The following is a 17,444-nucleotide window of genomic DNA, read 5'->3' on the forward strand; positions in this document are numbered from 1 at the left end:
CCGCCAAATTTTCTGCTTATGACAAAAAACTTTTATTCTGGAAATGTTATGTCACCAGAGATGAGTACGATATATTTCCTCAGTTAACGCAATATATTTGTGGCAAGGAAGTTGATATTAAGCAAACCATAATTGGACACCTGGAACAGTTTGCCAAAAAGTTTGTGCACTACTATGGAGAATCTCTAACACTTAATAGCCAAAATGATTGGATAATTGATCCATTTGTTGGAAACGATCTGCCTTCCATGTTGCAGAACAGTTTATGGACATAACGACAGAAGCAGCAAATCGTATTTCTTTTGCGTCCTTCAAAGACAAATACCCCAAAGATTCTGCAAACATCCACTTTAGGGCTTCCATGTACAAAGCGTATCCCACAGTTTCAATTTTAGTGATTCAAAAACTGATTCCATTTGCAACAACTTGGCTTTGTGAGACTGGATTTAGCGCCATGTCTGCATTGAAAACTAAACAGCGAAACCGGCTGAAAGTTGAAGCCGACAAGTGGCTAAGCAAAATAACGCCTCGATTTCAAAAACTCAATGATGGCAAGCCAGCACAGCTATCTCATTAGGGATTTGATAAACATATTATTTTCGGAAAAAGTTACTGCTTTTGTAGTGCTGTTTGTTTGCATTTCTGAACATTTCGTACCGTCAGTTCGTACCTTGAAAAGATCGAGAGAAAAAATTTAAAAAGCCAAACTCGCTGATTGCAGTGTCCGCAAACATTTTAAAAGGGTTAGGGTATCGGAGTATCGGTTAGGTATCGGTATCCGCAAACAAACAAACTGGAAAGATCGAGAGAAAAAAATAGAACATCGCTAATCGCAGTTTCCGCAAACATTTTAAAATTTCTGGTAATACAAACATTTTAAAATTTCCGGTAAGGATCCTAAGAGTTTGCCGAAGTCGCTGATCGCAGTTTCCGCAAACATTTTAAAAGGATTATGGTTGATCGGAGTTTCCGCAAACATTTTAAAAGGGTTAGGGTGTTTCCACAAACAAACAAACTGAAAAGATCGAGAGAAAAGAATAGAACAAAGCCGAAGTCGCTGATCGCAGTTTCCGTTTTTCCGCAGTTTCCGCAAACATTTTAAAAGGGTTAGGGTTGATCGGAGTTTTCGCAAACATTTTAAAAGGGTTAGGGGTTAAGGTTAGGGTTGATCAGAGTTTCTGCAAATATTTTAAAATTTCTAGTAATGATCCTAAGAGTTTTTGTTTGTTTGCGGAAAATTTTAAAAGGTTTGCGAAAACTGAGGTCAGCAACTTCGGCTTTTTTAAATTTTTTCTCTTGATCTTTTCAAGGTACGAACTGACGGTACGAATTGTTCATGGTACGAATTAGGTTGCATCCGTTAGAGTTAAGGTTGCCAATTGCTGTGGAGTACCGTATGGGAAGTTTCAGAGAAATATTACAGGGATATCTAAAGAAGGGGATACAGACTCACAGTGATTACCTTATTCTCACAACACTAAAAGTCTGTATCCCCTTCTTTAGATATATCATCATCGGCCATGCCTGAATAAGGCGTCGGCTACCATGAGTCTCCACAACGATCGATTGTCCATACTTCTAATTAGGTTTTCAAAATTTTGGTTTGTCCATGTTGAAAGATTTTTGAAGATTTCCAAACGTGGACGCCCCCAGTACCTCTGACCAGGAAATCGCCCCATCATTGCCGAGTGTTCAATTCCGCGTTTGCGGTAGACATGCCCGATAAATGTCATTTGCCTTTTTTTGATGGTTGTGATGAGGACGCCAGGGGTGCACCCAGAGCGTCTCCACACTTCTTCGTTAGTGATTTTATCCATCCAGTTAATTCCCAATTAGATATATATCCCTGTAATATTTCTCTGAAACTTCCCATACGGTACTCCATAGCAATTGGCAACCTTAACTCTAACAGAGTTACTGTTGGCCAAATAAAACTTTTAATCTTTTGTGCTATAGGCAAGTTGGCATCAGATAATAAGATGACTATAATGAAACAGCACAACATGGGTTTCAGTATTATCACTTAAATGAACATAATAAAAGTGTTATCAAAACCGAATTTGGATGTTGACAAAAAGCAATGAAAATTAAGGCAAATTAGATTTTATTTTCTGGTATGTAGGCAAATGTTGCATCAACGAGTTTGCCTCATTGATAATGATCTCATTTTAATGATTTTATTTTTGTATATATATTTTATATTTATAGTTAACTGCTTGCAAGTTTTGCTATTGTTAAAGTTGAAGTTCATTGTCTTGTTGTATCATATCATCATTTTACTACAATGACTTTAGAAAATTCTCCTCCAAATGAAAGATGTCAGGTAATCAATGCTATTTGTTACAGATAGCCTATATAGTCATTGAATGATTTTTGAAATTATGTTATCATGCAAAACTACAAAGCTGTAACTTGGCGGCCAAGATGAGTTATCAAAGAATGGTCATAAAATAAAATTTTTATTGAAGATCAAAACGATTTAATGGCTTTATTTTCATGTACCGGTACCTAAACATAATTTTTAACTTTTGTCAATTATAAATTTATCATTTTATAAATTATTATATTTACAGCCACATTGCCCCATTGTATTCCTTGTTTGTTAGGAGGACATTTTTTTTGCTTCAGCATGGCTTTCAGTAATTATTGTTTGCTGCAGGTCCAAACACGACTATGCAATGTAGTAGTTACAGCTATTTATGTTACCACTGGTTTATAGAATGACGCTTCGGAAGTGTACTACAACTACATGAAACAGCTACAGCAATGGAGCAATAATATGAGATGGCACACTTGGATGTGGAGTCAATATTCTATGATGCAGAACTTTTCATTGCATATGCAAATGATGCAACAGCAGGTTATAGAAAATGTTCTTTGTTGAAAGTTTGAGCATCGCTTTTATTCGAGAAGTCGTACTCATGTATAATATTGTATAAGTCACACCCCTCTCAGGCTTGTTAAAATGATGCTAAATTTCTTAAGTTGCAATTTGAAATTATTTATCTAGATTCTAGAAGTTGCACTTGACTTCATGAGTAAACATTTGGTATATACAAAATTCTGTCTTAAACTCGAATAAATGTGCCAGTAATTATTTGAATAAAAAAGATTATTGAACTGTTAGTAACAGGTAATTCAGTGAACTATATCTTCCATCGGTTGTTTCTAAGAATCTTTATCCTCAAACTGATAACATCTTTTTGGAAGCTTGTTTTTGGCACTTACAGATGATACTTGTAGAGGCTTGAACCACTGATGTTGGACTAGTCATCGAAATTGACCGAGTGAAGCTTTCATTTACTGTTGTCTGTTTATTATTCCAACCACTAGCTGTCGCTGAATGAAGAGCTGTTTTTTTTAAATGTGTTGCTCAATCACATCGTAACAGTTTCAGAACCACTGCCACTTTATCTTGCCGTTACTTTATTCAGTAAGTCGAGAGCTTAACCAGCTAGGCTACCGGAGTTGACTATTTGGATTACATTGTATTCATATTTATATTTGCTTGGAAGTAATTTGCCCAAAGCAGATTCATAACCAAATTATACTTCAGACTCAAGCGCATGTTATATATATATTATTAGTAATAGCTATTTCAAACATCAACTTGCAGTATTTCTATTTTCATACATAAACTTGTTAATTTTCTTTGCATAGCATCCACCTAGTTCAGCATCTCCATTGAACCAAGCTAACAACCACTACCCCTCACAACCTACTGTTAGAGTAGTACATATGCAACGTAAGGTTCCAGTTTTTGGTTATGTATATAAAGATTTTTCTTTGCATAAATACTCTTTGACATTTTTTGTTTTTACTGTGCAGCATTGTGTGAACATGATCTCAATGCAAAGGTTTTAAAATGATTAGGCTTTATCAAGGTTATTTGCATAAAAAGACAGGATCTCATTAGTTGATCATATTACAACTCTGTATACTTTGCTTATTATCAAATTGTGGCAAAATGTTTCACAATCTATTGTTTGTTCATGTATTATATTATATATATATACAATATGCACTATCTGCTATTGGCAAGCACGTTTTAAATATGACAATAGACAAGTTTTGTTTCAAGTATGGCTGAGACTTTTATGTACTGTACATTTTGGATATAACATGTTGAACTATTGACAATAGACTGCTTATTAAAGCTGTTAGAGCAGATGTTGTATCAATTCGCAGAACAAGAGGAAAAGACGATAATTTCCTCTCTGTAAGTTTTTCAAATAATATCTGTAATGAATGTTTAAAACCCAGACAGCAAAATTCATCATTTTTACATTGATTTATTGTCTGTATCAATGTAAAAATGGCGGATTTTGCAGTTTGGGTGGGAACAACGAAAGTCATTCAAATCTTCAGTTTTTCTCATTGTTGTTCAAAAAATTTGCATTTTTGGCAACCTATTGTTACTTTATCACTTTGCAGTGGACCTAGTGATAAACGGTGTTGTGAAATTGCAACTAATTCGAAGCGAGAGTCCAATCTCAATATGCTCATCATGCCATCATTCGGTGCTTTTTTAGAATCTGGTGTTCTCCCAATCATTGGTTTACATCCCTGGTGGTTTGATGCTGTATATCTGAGGCAGTGACCGAGGCCATGATTGATAGGAGGCAATAACCCAAACAACAAATCAACCGTTTTTTACATTGTATCAATGTAAAAAAACGGTTGATTTGCTGTCTGGGAGACGATTAATATCATTGAGAAGTTGTAATCTTAAAGGTCAATTAAACTTCTTTGCTTGTTTTTGATCAGAACACGAAATTCCACCTTTAGCCAGACGATTGCTTGCGGAGGTTGGAGACTTCTTTATATTGTTCATCATCAAAACACTTGCACTTTTTCTTTTCATGTATTATTTAAATCTGGAGTAAGTTGTTTTCTGTTTACTATATAATTGAATGCAGTTGCAGAGCGTCTACTATGGAGTAGAAGTGCAGTAGTTGGTGTGTTTCAGGTTATGTTTTTGTCCTTTTCATTCTTCATTATGATTCATCAACCATCAATACTTTGAACAACCCATTTTGATGCAGTGCAACATTTGAATATCTGTATAAACTTAACAAATATCGATATAATAAAACTTATTCATCAACCAATTTGTGGCAAAAATATGCGAATTTTATTCTAGAAACCGTATGGTTACTTGACATATGTTCATCACAACAAAGACAACTCTGTGCTTGAGCAAAAGTGAAACACACTGCTACTTTTCATTGTAATGCTTCAAACTTTTTGATTAACCAACGGTTTATTACGCGTTGAACCACAAAGAATACCAATAGGCATATTTTCATTTGAACTTGTATGGTGAATGGTGATGCATTCTTCAGAACTGTTAACGAATGACAGAAATTTGATGCATTACCTAATATGACAATTTGCATCATAAAAGAAGCTTGTTCGTTCTCAGTTTTAGCCTCAACATCACCAACGACGGGTTGCTGAGCGTGAAATTTGTCAAATACGGTGACGGAGAAACCAGTGTTCTGGCAGACTATTTTTTGAATAGTTCATCATCAAACGATGGTTCACCGTTTGATTTTGAGCTTCCGTTTGTTTTGATGATCACTTTCTTATACCGGGTGCTGACAGGAGTCTATGAGGTATGTTGAAATGTCCTTTTGTGGCTTTAAGGTTTGTAATACTGATTATAGAAATAGTTTAGGCCTCGTTAACTTGTGTGGTGATTATTTTAACTTTAACTAATGAGACTACTCCAACAAAGAAAATTAAATTGCACAATAGGATTGAAAAAAAAATATACATATTACATATACTAAAAAGTACCTCTCTACCAAAGCTATAATATACTAAAAAGCAATTGAAAATTTTTAAATTGTTTCCTGTCCAAGTTCAATACTTTACTGCATGCTGGAAACACCCAAAGTAACTTTTACTTGAGACGCAAGGATTAAATTTGGCGTGTGTATGGCGTTCAAACGTCGGTTTAGGCTTATTTTCGATAGGCAGCCCCGTTTTACCACTTATGCTTAAACCTATTTGCAGCGAAAATGGAACAAAATTTTGTTGAATCATTCGAACGTTATATTTTCATTTAGAAATCATTTTATTTGAATAAGAACCTTCTGATGGTCCTAATTAGGGTGAACAAGCTGTAAAAGTTTGTTAGTGATCAGCTATTTTGTTAGAAATCGTTCTCAGTTGGTGTGTCGGATGCGGTTTCTAGGCTAGTATTGTCTTCCTGATTGACCGTTGTGTGCATTGCTGCATTGTGCAGCAGATTATTTCACATTTGGATCAATCTCCTGTTTCATTATCATTCAAAACCTTTTACATTCAGTGACCATTTCCAGTTTGTAAAGCATTATAGTATCGTTTTATTGCTTCAGCATTATTTGCTGCAGTTTCCAAGACCTCCGTTTTGATCGGTGTTTCATATTGAGCATTGCTATTATTTACATTTTCAGTGGTTGTGCGTCTGGGCATTTGAAACCACTCCCGGGAAATTTTTCTTTGGTCTAAAAGTCATCCAGTGTCATTCCGTGGTGCAAACCTCCCCAACTGCTGTGATGGTTAATCCAGGAACACCTGTATCTTTATACAAGTAACAGTTAAATGGATTGATATGCTTTCAAAAGTTGCATTGCACAATGCACATCATAAAACAAACAATTGTTTCATTGATGACACACGTATGTGCACATTTTCAACTTGTGTGTTAGACTCTAGCATATAAATTTTATAAGGCAGTTAGGCTATATTTCCCATTGTCTTTAGTCTTTACTATAATCTTTGGGCTGTTTGTTATGTCCACACAATAAAAGCCTTTTTCTCACCTCCGCGGTTAAATGATAAAGGCGAACGTACTGAGGTACAGGCTTTTGTAAACTTTGGTTATAAACGCTGAATTTCAGGAAATATTAGTTTTCTCGCCAATGATTGAAATACTGCATCACCCAAGCAGGGTTTTGAAGTGTTTTAAGCGTAGGCTAATTGTGTTTTTTTTTCAGTGCTTTGATGCGATCATTGATAAAGAATTTGATGATAGCATTTCTGATTCCCGCCTTTCTCTCAGCACTTTTCTACCCACACAAAAGAACATCTTACGACGTACTTTCCAACACTATAGTTGTGAAGAAGCCTCAAAGAAGGCGCAATGCAGCATAGCTTGCAGTGCCGCAGATAGCAAATTAGTCGTTTTTTACATTGATCAACGTATGCAGAATGTAAAAAAAACGACTGATTTGCTGTTTGGATTGTCACAATTGACCGATGTGTCATTTGTGGACCTGTTTCCGTTGTTTTTCGATGTAATGCGACGACCAGCAGTTGCTATCGATAAGTTTCTACCATAGCGAAGGTCATGATGACTATATTCCGCTGCAGGACCTGTTACATGCAATGCTTACGAATAATTTCAACATTTCTTGATAGATTTAAGTTGTCGTATTATTAATTGTGTAATTTATTTGTTGTTTGTCAAAGAGCCACGCATATTTTTCACGCTATTGCGCAAACTATTTTAGAGGTGTAATAAATCACGCTCTGGGTTTGTCAAAACTGACGTGCTACGGTACGTTATGTAAGTTCAAGACGACAGTCATGTTTGTATGTGGAGGGTAAAAATGCAAGAAGTAGCGCCATCCGATGCTAATAATGGGAGGTGCAACAGTAGAACGCCTGTATTGAAGCATTTGCGATATTTTCATTAAAATGAGATTAGGAAGTTGTACTGGATACAAGTTTTTGTTGGTGAACGCGACCTGCGCTGACCACCTAGGATAACATTGTCGTTCAACATTTGAAGTCAAAAAGCACTCGGTTATTAAATTTTTGTAGGTATAACTTGTATTGCATTAACATGAATTCACACTTACAGTTTATCAATTGGCATAAACAAATATGGCTAAAATCACACGAGAGGTTCTCTTTGGGAGGAGGGTTGTATACATCTATCCAGATTTATGGAAAACTACCCCTGATATAAACTTGAAGATTTCGATTCAAAAGTAGGTTACCTGTGGGGGAGCAATCACCATGTCAATAAAGTAAAGAAAAGATTTTTGAGAACCCCACCGCAGTTCACTTTAGTTTCTAAAAAGTACAAGTTGATCACAAACTTATTTGGCATTATCACTTGTACAACAACGCTGTGGCATAGAAGCACTTTAATTACCGTACATATATAACAATAAGCTAATTAGGCAACGCAAGCAGTAAAATAGTTGATATAAACAATATTGCTGTGGTACAGTAGGTACATTACAAATAATCCAGGAAAGGTACGATTGTGACATGAAATTTACGTAGGCCTACAGGAAATGAGTTTAGTCAGTAACAACGCGGTAATCTTACGATGATGGCCTAAGTGTAACTTTACAGCAGCTAATTTTGGGTTACTAGTGGGCATGGGAATTTTATGGCAAACTTAATGTGGTACCATGTTTTCAATTCCAAAAGTAGTGCTGCAATCTATGCTTCAAACATCTGTCTGGTATGATTTGCTTCGGTCATTTAGAAATTTCATGCAATGTTGGCAAACTTCCTTAGAAAAATGCGCTTAATGCCCCCACGGATATTATAGCAACCACTGAATTTCTATGGCAAGGTTGTCAATTATTACAAAGGTTTGTTAAGTAAAATTTTGAGAGGCCTAATACTGTATTGAATTAGGCCTGCTTGTAGTCATTCAATATTCCCAAGTGGGTTTATTAAACGGACGTATATCTTTTTCAGTTCCAGTCGCAATTACTTCAATTGAAAGTGCATTAAACATGTTAATCTCTATACAAAACTGCGTGTTAGAAGTGCAGCGGCATAAAGTGCGTATAAAATGTAAGAAGCTGGAACACCAATACTGTACCGGTACAAGTATAATTTACAGAGTTAAGTCTCGGTCGTGTTCTTCTAAGGTACAGTAGGCTAAGCTTAATTAATGTACCGGTATAAACAAGACACAAATTTAAAACAAGTTCAAATTGAGATAATATCTGGCTACGGTGCATATTTTAATCCAAAAAGCTTGCAACGCTAGCTTTCATAATAATCTGTCATCAAGAACTAAAAACAAAAACAGGCAGTTTGAACTGAAGCCTATCGTCAAGTTTTAAAGTAGCTTTTGCTTACAGTAGCCAAGTAAAATCTTAGTGCCTTGACTTGCTTTGTGGAAATATTTAGTCTTCTAGAATAATGCAGCCACCAGCTAGCTACATTCAAGCTATCCTACACAATACAGGCAATGAAAGGGAGGCTTAGTAGTCAGGATCCATACATAAAGGTGAAATGAATTCAGAATGACGCATTCCAAACGAATAGACTGGAGCTGAGCGACGGACGTTCATCATCTGAAATAAAAAAAAATCCGGTACAGCATTAAAAAAAGTGAAGTCCATGAAATAGTTCACACTCAAATGAAAAAACAATCGAATCTCCCATCTGGAGGTCAGTATGTTCGCTGTAGCTATTGTATTAAAAGATGCAACAAAATTCATGCGCAGAGTCCGTTTAAACATCACATAACTATTGTTTTTATTCTACAAATGACAAATGTTAGTTTTTGGGGGTCGTTTTATTGTGGAACCACAATCCAAAAGTTGTTTTTTGATCAAACACAACGACCGACTTGCTCCGAAATGATAACCTTAAAAAACAGGCGAAGTGTTGATCATTTAATTATAGGCTGTCTATGGACTGCACTACCGTGGTTTCAACACAGCTTAGTTTACCAATGCGGAAACACTTTTAGGAACTGACTTACAGACCGCGAGCTTCGCGTGTGAAAGTGCCATACTAAACTACATAGTTTGGTTGGTGAATCTCTGTCTTCGGACTGACAAAGCCTTGATTGGTTATTCCTGTTGGTTTCGCATACTTGTAGAGGCTTTTCACGCAGGGCCAGTTAACCGAGATTGGCAGAGTGAAGTTTTCCGATTGTTGAAGTGTTGTTGCCAGGGAATCATTCATCCCATCCACTAATTCATAAGATCACGCGGCGCTGGTTCGGCTCTCGAGATGTGCTCTTGAGCAATGCATTTTATGACTGCTATCCATTCAACGGCACTTAGTGGTTGAGATAGTTCTCGGGCGTTTAATCACTAAGCTAACGGGGAGGAAAAGTACATACCTTCACCTTTTTGTTGACAACATCATTTCACTAACCAAGCATGAGGACTAGTCAAGTAGGCTACACATCACTCACTTTCTCCGGACTGTGTGCCCCAGGACCTGGTTTCCTCGTCGCATCGGTGGGAAGCATATTTCGTCCAGTCATACTATAGAAAGGCCCTTTGTTCTTGTAGACACCTGGTGGTATAACTCTGTAGGTGCCTGGTCCAGGAGTCTGGTAGATATAGAATTTGTTGTTTTAATCTGCAAAGCGTGGAAAAAAACTTTTGCCAACTGAAAGTAACATATACTTTGTCAATAATTTTCAAGATTATGTAATCAGGCCTATCTGTCTATTCATAAAAAGTGAAATTTAATTAATGTAGAATTATAAATTTAAACTAATAGCCTAGCCCTAATCTATATAATTAAATTTTGTTTAGCATATAGTTGAGAAGTGTTTTTATGGTTGTTAGACTGCGGTCATTTCAAAAACAGGTGTTGAAATCTGATTGTGTTGAGCAAAAGAGATAATAATCATACGAAACAAATATAGTCTAATGCAAGTTTTTATGGTGCTTTACCAGAATGTGCTTTACGAGCAAACTTTTAAAGTGATTGGCAAGCATGGATGGATAGTGAAAGATTAATGAAAGAACAACTGATCAAAAATTGCACATGAAACTTGTCTTCATAAACATCATTCTCTCATATTAGATTTTTGTTACGTTTCATTTGATCATGCAAGTATGCATGAAAAATTGTGCATGTATGATTGCTATGAAAAACAAAATGCAAATTTTCACTAAGGATGAAAGGAAAAGTATATAGGAGCTGTGTGCGGCCTGCAATGCTATATGGTAGCGAGACATGGGTATTGAGAGAGAGTGAACTGGCAATCCTGAGAAGAACGGAAAGGTCAATGGTGAGAGCAATGTGTGGGGTGAAAACGAGAAGGGAAAAAAGGACTGAAGAATTGTTGGATATGCTAGAGATGAGAGAGACCATAGACCAACTGGCAAGGGCAAATGGAGTAAGATGGTATGGACATGTGATGAGGGAGGAAGGAAGTTTTCTTAGAAAGGCACTAGATCTAAAGGTGGATGGGAAGAGGAAACGCGGTCGTCCAAGAAGAACGTGGAAACAACAAGTGAAGGATGAATTTAAAAAAGTCGGACTGAAGGAGGAAGATGCAAGGGACAGGGTGAAATGGAGAAAAGGGATTAAAACAATTGCTGCGCGGAAACAATCGGCCACCCCCACTAGTGGGGAACAAACCGACGATGGATTATGATGATGATGAATAATATGCAATATAGATTGCTGTACAATATCAGATCACCTAACAGTGCATCTGTAGCATAATTTCTGCAGTTTACAACTAGTCAGCTGTGACACCATAACGAAAGTGAGAAGATTTATTAAAGCAATAGCTGCAACATCAATAGCATAATATAAACTCTACAGCGTTCCTTCATCAAGATTTGACATTTGTGAGACAGACAATTTTATACGAGGACTTCTACCAGGTAAAAACATAACTGAAACAAATCTGCTTCCAAATTATAAAACTAAAAACTCTACCTTTTTTAAATCTTCGTGAAAACTACCTACAGTAGCTCTTCCAGTCATTGAGTAACTTGGGGCTGCCTGTCTTGATACTGGCCTTCTTCCAACAATACCTCCCAAACTGTAAGCTGCTGGGCCTGAATATTATTTATGATTAAGCATGACCTTTACCTTCATAAGACCGTGTTTAGTTACTTACACAACTTACATCTCAGTTAATCTCATGTTACTTTCATACATGGCATACGAGTCACAGCGCATCATATCAGCCTTCATGCTACTCAGAAATCTCATATATAATATGAATTCATTGCAATAGTTCTTGGGTCCCATATACTGACTAACTATTTTTCTCATGATATAGTAACGTATCCATGAACTAAGACTGATATAATGAAATATTTCAAAAAACGATGCCAACATAATTTCAATATAACTCTTCAACGTGAATCATGCAAGTTTTGTCCAACAATAAAAGACAGTTTGCTTGAGATGAAACGAATTCGACAAATGACTACTGAAGTAGTTTGCTTATTAGGGCACAAAATTCCACAGTTTATTATAAAGGTTGTTTCCAATCGAGGGTATACTCAACAAAGGGTGTGTCCACACCAAGCACCTACCCAGACAGCAATTAGTCGTTTTTTTACATTGATTCAACGTCTACAGACTAGGTATTCTATTGCAAGACTATCCATAAACATGACGTGAAAGCGTACCTACTTCGTTGAAACAAATAATCACAAAGACAAAACACCCAACCACAAAGATTATGCAACCATAGTTGATAAAACGCAAGCAATTCCTGGATCATGGCTCATGCAGTGATTGAAGAATTAAACGAAATTAATGCGGCATTTTTCATCGTGACATATGTGCACAAGTGCAAGCTTAACAATCCCACCAACCCTTGATAAATCTTCATAAAAACTCCCTACAGCCCTCCGACCTGTTAAACCGTGTGACCGTGAACTGGCTGTTGGTATTGGCGGAATACCGTACCTGCCAGGGCCTACAAAATGGAATGGAGATAAATAGAATCTAATGCTCTATTTGTTGACCCTCGTTGAGGTAGAAATCAAAGTAAAATTCATTAATATTTTCACAATACTGTGCTCAGACAATCTGAACATGAAACTGTGAATAGTACACCATCAAGCCTTATGCTGAAATTTATATTACATATAAGCTTGAAAAGAATACGGCATATATGAAAATTAATTTAAATCGTTAAGTAAGTAGCCTACTTGAAAAACTTGGATTGAGTTAAACTTGTTGAATGGTCAAACATTTCACACGTCAACGGATATCATTGTCAACACCAGCTATGTATAAAAAGGCTTAATGCTTATATCTGACAGAAGTCAGAACAGGGTAGGTGTTTAAATCATACCACAGACTTTACTTTGACTAAATTGTCTATTTCTCAAAGCATATTTTTGAAAATAGTGCTTATAAAAACCGTAATCACAGTGTAGGGGGTGATGCACATAAATCTCAAAATCTTGAAAGGAATGAAAAAAATAAACATACAAGATTCAGAACAAGATATTTTGTAGCCTACAGTATATTTACCAGGGCTACTATCACATCTGTAAGATTTCATTCGTCCTGACAAGGAATAACTTGGAGCAGAATAATGAGCCGATCGTCCACTCTTCTCAGGGCTATAGGTCCCTTTTATGAAAAATAATAGATGATAAAAACATAACGATAATAAAACATAAAGAATAGCAAAACATACCATTGCATTCTTTGATATCACGATTTGCAATATTGACCAGTGTTGCTTTCAAATGTAGCAGCATCTCGGTCATATGGTAGTTAGAAAGGTTACTTCAGTTTAATGAATTCTTTCAGTCATGCAGATGCTGCGACATGCAAACACATGTGTCTTGCAAGTATATTCATTCAACGTCTAACTAAGCTATACACATAACTGAAATTTACGAACTATTTGAATGCATGCAGAAACTTGAAGCTACGTTTAGCTACCTTAATGTATTCGGAATGCTAACAACAACCATAGCTTAATGCAAAACATGATGTAAAGCAAGATTGCAATAAAAAATAAGGTAATAAAACACATCCTATGTTAAACTACAGCTATTATTCTAAGTTTGCAGAACATTAGTTATATAGCATTAATTTAAGATGGTGTTATATTTTATGTTTATACACCTATTTTATGAAAATTATTAAATTACAATAGTTTGAAACAAAGCTGGAACCTGGGCCTGGGTTTTTGAAGGGGGCTGCATGTTGATGTCTCCCGTACAAGGAATATTTTGGAGTTCCATCAATTCCTGTTTTTGTTATGTGGGAAGGAACTAAATAGCCTGGCCCAGGACTGCAGTCATTCGTATATGTTGCATGCCTTGTTCCAAAACTAAAGGCTGGGCTCCTGTACTTCCCTGCATCATGACTAGTATACCCTAAAACAACAGTTGGTCAGATGTCAACTAACGCTTCCATGTTTATATATTCTAACCAAGAACCCCTGATTTTAATCATGTGCAAAAACCTAACTAGTACTTTTGTGGCAGCACGCGTGCAATCCGTGCATTGTTGATGTGAATAAAACAGTTGAACAATGAACAACAGTTAGAAGCACTGGGACTTTGGTTTCAAAGTGCAAGGGGTGTCCAAAAAGCACACTTGCTATGTTGCATCTCATTTCAATCTCGTATTTCTACATATGTAAATACTAATGCTGATAAACACAGACAAATCATGCCTAGTCTTAGTATCTAGATTTACATGCTAGTTTCTCATTTCAATCTCGTATTTCTACATATGTAAATACTAATGCTGATAAACAGACAAATCATGCCTAGTCTTAGTATCTAGATTTACATGCTAGTTAAATGAGTGCAAATCAGACTTCTCAAATCATCTTTCTAAATAAAAATATAAATTACAGTCTAGTTTCTTCTGTTCACCAACAGATATCACAACTAGTCAATCAATCTTTATGGTTAATTCTTCTTGATTGCATCAACTTTGAGGTTGCTTTCACAGTAACAATTTTTTGCAGCACACTATAATTATTAAGAGCCAATTTTTGATGCATTATGGGTGGCTTCTAAGGGTAACATGCTGTACTACTCAAACAATTTCATTACTATGATCTTAAATTTGAAGCAAGCCAATAGAGTGGAAGAAAGTTTATTCTCTGTACATAGTTTCATATTGAATGAATATATATTTGTGGTGTTTATGCTTTTTTATAACGTTGTTGGTTAGGTTATACCTTGTTTTGCTTTATAATGTAAGCAGACTTACAAAACTTTAATATTTAAACAACAGCATGCATTGGTTACTTTATAAAAATAGATTGCATATGTACCTGTGGTACCAGGCAACATATATTTGGGCCCTGGAGATTTAAAATGAGCACCAATTGGGCCCCTTGGTCGGTGAGGCCTCCATTCTCCCACATAGGTTGCACTAGCCATTGGGTAGTGTTTTGACCGAGGAGTAACAAATACTCCAAGAATCGCCGTTATGTTAGCTAGATACTTTTAAGTCTGAAAATTAGACGGAATAAGTTACGGTTATTGTCCTGACTGGTATGCAGTTTATCAATAAAATTATTTAATATATTATATACCGTTATAGGCTTATTCGATAGGCTACATATCATGAGGTCTAGTGACTTTACAATTAAGAAAATTTTCTTTTAAGCTGCAAACATTAAAATGTAGGCTCGATATCATAATTGAAAAACGTATTTATACTAGATATCAAGCTTTAGCCTCTCTAATACCGTAACATTGCCTTTGCTAAGATTTATTGAAGTGCTGCACCTGCAAAGCTATTGCACATTTGCCTGACATTCCAGGACTAAACCTACAAATTTTGCAAGATTCCTTATTGACATATCACTAAATGAACCAATGTGCTGCTTTTAATTTAGTTGAGATGTGCTGCTTTTAATTTAGTTGCTTTTAATTTAATATTGTCATGCCAGACCCATTCAGTTGAAAGGCTTACCATCTTTGTTGTAAGCCTACCTTTTTCTAAACCTCTGCTGTGTTTAGCATATTTTGTTTTTCATTGTAAAGGTCGGAAAAAACTGAAACAGTTTATAAGGTTCATCCACACCAAATACTACAACTCTACATTTTTAACTAAAGCCTAACCACCTACGGTATGTATAAGATGGCATGATAAGGTCGACTAACCAGCTGTTTTGGTGCAAGTTCTGTGATAATTACTTTGAAACGGGGAAACAGTAAAGCAAATATTTTGTATATCCTTTCTCAGATCACTGACTTTCCGGCCTTATTCTTGGTCTGTCAGATGCCTGTAAGACAAAAAACAAAACATTAAGCTCAGTCTATTTTGGTTGCTATGCATGAGGTCATAAAAATAAATTAAAGTTTATTTGAAGCTGTTTAAAAATCACTAAAATATTTAAGGTGGTTCTAATAGTTCAGTTTAATTTTTTTCTGCTTGCGAATAAACAAAAATATACATAACAAAATAAACACAAATACTTTGCACAACAAGCAGCAAAAAAATAAAAGGTCACCAAAGTCAACTGCCAATCCAAACATATAAACAAAACTAGAAAACTTAGAACATAGTAAAAAAAGTAGAATAACACCAAAATAAAAGTTCGTTACAAATCTTTCCCTAAAATATGTTCTGTTTAGTTCAGTTTGTTTTTATTTCTGACCATCACAACGAAAACACAATATATGATAAACATAGCAGAGGTCTAGAAAAAGGTAGAAGCAACGCGGACGTTATAATCCTACGGTAGTTTAAAATATGGCACGGTCGCAACACTTCAAACGCAATTTCTCTTGAATTTATCTCAGGGCCTCTGAGAGAAATTTTCACTAGGGGTACGAAGAGTCATTCCGGGCCCTCTCTCACTCCGGTCCCCTTTTGTCTTGGGCAAAACGTGTGATGTTTGCTTAGACGTATTGCACACCATACAACATTTTAATGCAGAATTGGACATTTGTGCGCAATAATAGTATCAAGCTGCAATAAAACTATTCTTTAATTTTAATAGGCTATGCACAATAATACTGAATATGAAAGAGGATAAATATGTCATTTCCCTCTTATGATATAGGCTAGGCCTACCACGTAGCCGGTCGTTTGGTCGACAGGACATTTAGGTTTGGTATAGGGTTAGAGTTAGGGTTAGGCTAGGTTAGGGTTAAGGTTAGTTAACTAACCCTAAAATGAATCGTTATGTCGGCCTAACGTCCTGTCGACCAAATGTCTGTCGACCAAACGTCCTGTCGACCAAATGATCGGGTACCGGCCTACCCTGCACTGCTGCCAGATAAGATAAGACTGAGCATCATAAAATACAAGTTTGTAACAACAGTGAATTGCATTGGCCTACCCTAGATTAAATTCTATCACATGCATCTGAATAATGACATAATGTAAGGTTTAAGTCGCCCGGATAGCTCAGTTGGTTAGCGCGTGACTTCGTGAACGAAGAAGCTTCAAGATCAAGCGCTGCTGGTTCGACTTTCGGGGTGTGCGCTTGAGAAAAGCATATAAGGATTGCTCTCCATTCAGTGGCACCGAATGGATGCAATAATTCCCAGGTAACAAGACTTCAACAATCGGAAATTTCACTCTGCCAATCTCCGTAACCGGCCTTGCTTCAAGAGCCTCTACAAGTAGGCCTATGCGAAACAACCAGGAATAGCATATTAAGGCTTTGTTAGTCGGAGGATAAAGATTCAAAACCAAGTTTGCCCCCTTTTTCAAATAGTTTTAAAAAAACACAAAAAAGCCCAAAAATACCCGGGCATTAA

The 17,444-nt window shown here is 36.2% G+C and overlaps 2 protein-coding genes across 5 annotated transcripts; one reads left to right on the top strand and one right to left on the bottom strand.

The window, feature by feature from the left end:
• Positions 1 to 2,212: 2,212 nt before the first annotated feature.
• On the top strand, positions 2,213 to 8,038 carry LOC145786520 (protein FAM8A1-like). The gene is made up of 7 exons (XM_082598186.1): positions 2,213 to 2,323; positions 2,720 to 2,860; positions 3,661 to 3,745; positions 4,768 to 4,882; positions 5,426 to 5,618; positions 6,444 to 6,580; positions 6,987 to 8,038. The coding sequence occupies exons 1-7, from the start codon at positions 2,285 to 2,287 to the stop codon at positions 7,141 to 7,143; spliced, it is 867 nt and encodes a 288-aa protein (XP_082454312.1). The 5' UTR covers positions 2,213 to 2,284; the 3' UTR covers positions 7,144 to 8,038.
• On the bottom strand, positions 7,799 to 15,956 carry LOC145786521 (ciliary microtubule associated protein 1A-like). Of its 4 annotated transcripts, none has more exons than XM_082598190.1 (7): positions 15,837 to 15,956; positions 14,999 to 15,179; positions 13,881 to 14,084; positions 13,225 to 13,326; positions 12,558 to 12,661; positions 10,175 to 10,315; positions 7,799 to 9,320 (listed from the first exon to the last, which is right to left on the bottom strand). In XM_082598190.1, exons 2-7 carry the CDS (start codon positions 15,105 to 15,107, stop codon positions 9,228 to 9,230), a joined length of 753 nt encoding a protein of 250 aa, XP_082454316.1. In that variant the 5' UTR covers positions 15,108 to 15,179; positions 15,837 to 15,956; the 3' UTR covers positions 7,799 to 9,227. The 4 variants fall into 4 exon arrangements, with proteins under 4 accessions (XP_082454316.1, XP_082454313.1, XP_082454314.1 ...); XM_082598187.1 differs by lacking the exon at positions 12,558 to 12,661 and adding an exon at positions 11,665 to 11,786 and having other exon boundaries at positions 7,806 to 9,320; XM_082598188.1 differs by lacking the exon at positions 12,558 to 12,661 and adding an exon at positions 11,665 to 11,786 and having other exon boundaries at positions 7,806 to 9,320; positions 15,802 to 15,947.
• Between the last annotated feature and the right edge of the window lie 1,488 nt (positions 15,957 to 17,444).

This window comes from Aplidium turbinatum, chromosome 17, assembly GCF_918807975.1.
Source record: "Aplidium turbinatum chromosome 17, kaAplTurb1.1, whole genome shotgun sequence".
NCBI classification, from domain to species: Eukaryota; Metazoa; Chordata; class Ascidiacea; order Aplousobranchia; family Polyclinidae; genus Aplidium; species Aplidium turbinatum.